Here is a 6000-nt window from a genome sequence, read left to right as displayed (position 1 = left end):
GTTTACTTTCAAACCTCTGCATACGATAAAGGCCCACCCATCATCCCCGAAGTATGTACACTTTGACATTTTCATAGTCGTGGAGAAGGGTTTACATAATTCATACACAGCCCCTTAACCTGGCTCCTCTTGGGCCAGAGCAAACCTGGCTGGCCTTCATCACACTGAGGCTACAGCCTTCCATGGACTTAGCCGGACACAGACCCCTTCAATACTCCTGGCGGCCAGACAAAGGAAATGACAGCCTGCACCCAGTGTGTGAGGGAAACAGGAAGAAGAGCCGTCCAAATCAAACAGCATAAATGCACATTTTCTCAAGGCAGCTGGCCCAGTTTCTCTTCCAGTGTCCTAGGTTATTGCTGTCGCTGTTAATTGTTTTGCTTTGCTGCTTAAATTTTAGGTGCAAGTGTGTAATAGACGAGAGCCTTGAAAATACCAGTAGAGATCTCCATCAAACCACACTAGTGAATACAATAGATGACCCACATGTGTGTCGCAGCAAAGATTCATATAGAAATTTCCCTTGCAATTGGTAGGGCTCTATGGAACTCACCACTGTGCTTTGCGTTTATGAAAGGAACTCTGGCCTGGCAGGATTAAGACCTCTGGAGACCCTAAGAAAGGAAGAGATAAATTCCCTAATATGTACCTATTGTTACCAGGTTTTAGGGATGCCGAAAGTGAAGTTGCTGATGTCTAGATATTTTAACTGGCAAAATTCTAGATAAAGTCATCAGAGCAGAACTTTTCTCACTCCTCAGTGCCTCTGTGTTAATGCACATGAGCTGCAACTGCTTACCAGACAATCAGCTGAAGTTGGGTGGTCAGTGTGGCCCTCTGCCTCCCAAGTGTGAGATTAAAATTCATAACTTTGTGAAACTGCAAAAGACTATGAGCATTTAATAAACTTCTCCAAAGACAGGATATTCATGTGTTTTGTAGTAACTTAAAGACCTTTTTTTAAAAAAATATATTTTATTAATTTTTCACAGAGAGGAAAGGAGAGGGATAGAGAGTTAGAAACATCGATCAGCTACCTCCTGTACACCTCCCACCGGGGACGTGTCCACAACCAAGGTACATGTCCTTGGCCGGAATCAAACCCGGGACCCCTCAGTCCGCAGGCCGACGCTCCATCCACTGAGCCAAACCGGTTAGGGCTTAAAGACCTTTTGATGGATGTTTCTCTCCCGACTTCTCCCTTCCATTCTCTCTAAAAAATCAATTTTAAAAATATTTTTAAAAAATATCTTGCCCTAGCTGGTTTGGCTCAGTGCATAGAGCGTCAGAACTGTGGACTGAAGAGTCCCAGGTTTGATTCCGGTTAAGGGCACATGACCAGGTTGTGGGCTCGATCCCCAGTAGGGGGCGTGCAGGAGGCGGCCGATCATTGATACTCTCTCATCATTGATGTTTCTATCTCTCTCTCCTTCTCCCTTCCTCTCTGAAATCAATAAATATATTTAAATATATATATATACCTTAAAGGCCTTTCTTTGGTTGTGGTTACTCAGGCCTCACAGCTACATTCTGAAACACTGAACCCTGATCAGCCAGAGTGTCATTTTATGTAAATGAGGCTCCTTTTACATTTTTTTTTGGTTTTGAGTAATACCAAAAAGGATTTATAGTCGAATTTTCTGCATCTAGTAAAGCAAGTGTGTCTTAAGAAGGAAGGAAGGAAGGAAGAAAAAAGAAAGAAAGAAAAAAGAAAGAAAGAAAGAAACTGCCACAATTTCAAGGCCATGATCAGTGGACTCCGAAAGAAAGAAAGAAAGAAAGAAAGAAAGAACGAGCCCCAATTTCAAGGCCATGATCAGTGGACTCTAGGATTGCTCAGTGTGAAGACAACAGGACGTTGGCCACAAAACCTTATGAAGAACAATCGAGAAGGTTCGCTTTCTCATGTGTGAAATGCTTCCCTAGTCAAGGCATCACCCAGCATGCTTTCATTCTGCTGTTGCTGAACCCAATCCGGGCTCTAGCCCAGGGACTGATGTTTTAAAAATTAGAGGCCAGAAGACATTTTACCAATGAGTTAGAACAACTTAGTAAAGTTACCCTCAAACACCTAGAGTGGAGGAAGTACAGACACAACATCTAGCAATGGAGATCTTTTAGAAACTTGATATTCTTCTTACTTCCTGAAGAATTACTTCACGCTTAGAGACTAATTATCAGAAACCTCCTTCTGGCTTGCTCCTTCCAAGCCAGCATGCAGTACTGGCCGACGCAGGACAATCAGACACAGCCAGTGATCTCCTTCTGAGAGTGGGTCTTGTCTTATTATAGGTTTCATCCTACAGTAGAGCTTTCAAAATTCCTCCCCCTATGGTAAAGTTTGTCTATGTGCTCATCTACAAATACATTATTTTGAGCTGACGAAGTGTCATGAGCTGGCCCAGGCACAGGGAGACATCAATGCACATGGGGACAGGTTCCGGCTCTCACAGACCTGACGTTGTAGTTCAGAGGAGACTCATATAACCCAAGTCAACTGAGAACTGGCCACATCTCACCAGAGAGGGTGCTTTCTTTCACAGCTCCTCTTATTCAAAGAGGCCATTTGGGAAGAAAATTAAAACCATTTCTATTACATGAAAACCTTCCGCAATTTCACTGTCCTAAAATATACAGGAAAGTGTGTCTTCCTTCTTTTTCTATAGAAAATGGACATATTTCTTAGCAGATGACAAGGATGAACATTTCGAAGCATGAATAGAAATGAGGAGACACGCTCTCATACACGTGGGTTTCCGTATGGTAGACTCATCCTACTCTGAAAACTGCATAACAATTCTGCCCCATTGTATAAAAATGTGTTGGTTGACATGACCTAACGGATCAAATGGTCTAAGTCTTAAAAGTAACATTATTCACTAAAAAATGGTCTGTTCAAGCAACAAAAGTTAATGATCTCTCCTAGCTCCGTATGGCAAATTATTTTACACACCGTCTCCTAAATGTTCCAGCTGCATGGAATAACAGCTAATACACTTAGTGAAAACACCACCTTAAATGACTGGAATATTGAGCCTAAGGGTCTAATTATTTTTTGAAGCTGTTCATTTTTTTAGCACGTGAATAATTCTAAACCAGTGGTTCTCAACCTGTGGGTCGCGACCCCTATGGGGGTCAAACGACCCTTTCACAGGGGTTGCCTAAGACCATCGGAAAACACATATATAATTACATATTGTATTTGTGATTAATCACTATGCTTTAATTATGTTCAATTTGTAACAATGAAAATACATCCTACATATCAGATATTTACATTACGATTCATAACAGTAGCAAAAATTACAGTTATGAAGTAGCAACAAAAATAATTTTATGGTTGGGGGTCACCACAACATGAGGAACTGTATTAAAGGGTTGCGGCATTAGGAAGGTTGAGAACCACTGTTCTAAACAATTTCTGAACCTGTAAGATGATTTCATCTTCCTCAATGAGGAAGTTATTAATAGACTTATAGTCATCTCTAACCTTGTCCTATCATCACACACTGTATTTTTATTTAACACAGTTCTACATCAACATCTGTCACCATAAATAATACTTCCCAGGTGCAAATTTAACTCCACAGTCAAGGAAAGAAATTAACGTATTTAACATATTTATTCTCCCGTCCTCCTGTGGCCTTCTAAGAAGACAGTTATCTAAAAACGAGAGTGTGGTGCTCTGGGATGCCATACTTCCCTTTGTGCTCCTCAAATAACTTCCTGAGCTCCTCCATGTAGGTCTGATGCAGCTCCTCGACCTGCTCCCGGGTTGGGTTCAGAGTCTGATGAACAGGGATTGGATGGCCAACTGCAAAAACAGAGAATACATCAGACGTAAGAAACCAAAACCACTCCACCCCAGACCACTGCCTCAATGAACAGCCCTGGAGAGATCTTCCAATCAGAACCCATCAGCCCCACGAGCTCCAAGCCCTCTCTCATTTTACTGGCTGCCCACAGTGGTCACCCCATCCCATTCAACAACAATTAAAGAACTTCCCTTCCCGGCAGACACTGGATTGTCAGTCCCCTGGTGGTTCAGACTTTGAGTCAAGTGAGCCACTGTGCTGCCCGCAGCTGTGAGGGAAGAGGCCACAGCTGCAGGCGTACGTCACCGTCACCGGCATTCCTCCTCTGGTACAGCTGACAGCCAGACCACAGTCCCCTATTGTGAGTGACTGTGAAGTCTTGAATCCTGAGGCATCAACCCTCTCCCCTGACTCTGTTTAATGTCATCCTAAAAAATTCAAAGAACATATATCTTCGCAGCTAAATATCTGTACTAAAAAACATACATAATCATAAGGATTCCACTGTTTGTAATAGTGGAGGGAAAAAAACAACCAAAAGTCTCAATAGAAAAATTATTAAATAAACCATAGAACATTCATCCAATGGAATCCAAGGCAGCAACTTTTTCAAGTAAAATAATATTTTTGTAACTATGCATGATGACAAACGTTAACGAGATTTATTGTGGAGATCATTTTGCAATATATATAAATATCAAGTCAGTACATTGTACACCTAAAGCTACTAGAATGTCAATTATACGTCAATTTAAAAAATAAAATAATAAATATGTATGTACACATAGAGATGTCTAAAATGTAATAAGTGGGGGGAAAGCAAAAAGTATATGATCCCATTTATGAAAAAAATTTATATTTCTAGGTGCATTATAAACGTTTTATGTATTTAAAAAGTCTGGAAAGAGAGACTGATAACCCAAGGAAGGAGAGATGAAGGAACTTTCACTTTATCTGTACTGTGTAAATTTTCTACATTTGTGTTTTACCTATGCAATTAAAGACGAACTAATTAATTTTTTTAAAAACCTGGAAACTACTATATGTATTTTAAAAGCCATTTATATAATAACTTTTATCTCACCTGTCTCAGGCTTTAGAAAATATGGATAGGTACACATGGCTTTTGCTCTCCTGGGTCCTTTCTGCTACTCACTGCGCCCTCTGCTGGTCTGATGCTGCTACTGATGCCAAGAGTTTAAAATGTGCAGGATGTTCTATGACCAGCTTGGGCAGCAAACTGCTTATTCCCTTTGATTAGCTTGGGCTTTCGGTAAGAGAATAGAACTCAAAGAGAAGGGTATTTCCTTTGGCCTATCCTGAGTCACCCCATGACACATATACGCGTTAATATTCTCAAACTGCTAACTTTTAAACCAGATATAGCCTCAAGAAGCTCATGTACAGTTTTCTTTGATAGTTTTGATGTCAAATTTCTATAAAGTAGACATCAGTCCTTTGTAATTCAACACGGAGAACTAGAAACATAACCATCACGCTGTGAGATGTGGCTGGGAATATGCACTGAGGCTAATGTGATCTTGGGCGAAGTGGGAGCTGGCGAGGCATAGAAAGCACTGGGCTGGACCAGGCCTGGTGCTAGCTCACCAGCAAGCACACTGAGCTAACAGGCAACTTCCACCCTGGCCTTGATTTTCACATGCATGGATATGAGTACAGTTAGGAAAAATCTGAAGCTTCCTTTGAGCTCTGAACTTTGTTGTTGTTTGGGGGGGGGGGGGGGAACCTACATGTCAATCTCCCAGCGAATTCCTGATTTTATAGAAAAAGCTTCTGTTTTCTTAGTGAAATTATCCCATGGACAGAGGTCAAGTGCAACTAACTATTCAGGATGGGAGTGGGGGACACATAAAGAGACACAGCCGCCTAAGGAGATGAGGTGTATTGTTCCCAGCTTGCTGTAATTAGGACTTGTGGATTCTGAAGTTGAGTCTTATTTTCTGTGCGCTATCTCACAGTTAACTTCAATTCTGTCCTTTTCTTATTAGTGGTTTTAGTATATTTCAGAGAGTTGTTCCAGCAAGGCCAAACATGGCCACTGTATTAAATTTATCATCATAAGACCTTTCCCTTTAAAGCGTGAGACAGACATAGTCATACTCGCCTCCTCCTTTTTATATGTAGAGAAACACTGCTGAAAGTTCCTCAACTACACATAGAAGGG

The 6000-nt window shown here is 41.2% G+C and overlaps 1 protein-coding gene across 1 annotated transcript in view; it reads right to left on the bottom strand.

Annotated features, from left to right (window-relative positions):
• Positions 1-3486: 3486 nt before the first annotated feature.
• MOGAT1 (monoacylglycerol O-acyltransferase 1) overlaps positions 3487-6000 on the bottom strand; it is a 28397-nt gene continuing 25883 nt past the window's right edge. Inside the window, exon 6 of the mRNA XM_005883541.2 lies at positions 3487-3814. Within this exon, the coding sequence (XP_005883603.1) occupies positions 3660-3814 (155 nt within the window). The 3' untranslated portion in view covers positions 3487-3659. The remainder of the gene's footprint in view (positions 3815-6000) is intronic.

Source organism: Myotis brandtii, unplaced genomic scaffold, assembly GCF_000412655.1.
Source record: "Myotis brandtii unplaced genomic scaffold, ASM41265v1 scaffold79, whole genome shotgun sequence".
Classification (NCBI taxonomy): Eukaryota; Metazoa; Chordata; class Mammalia; order Chiroptera; family Vespertilionidae; genus Myotis; species Myotis brandtii.
This window is presented reverse-complemented; position numbering and strand designations above follow the sequence as displayed.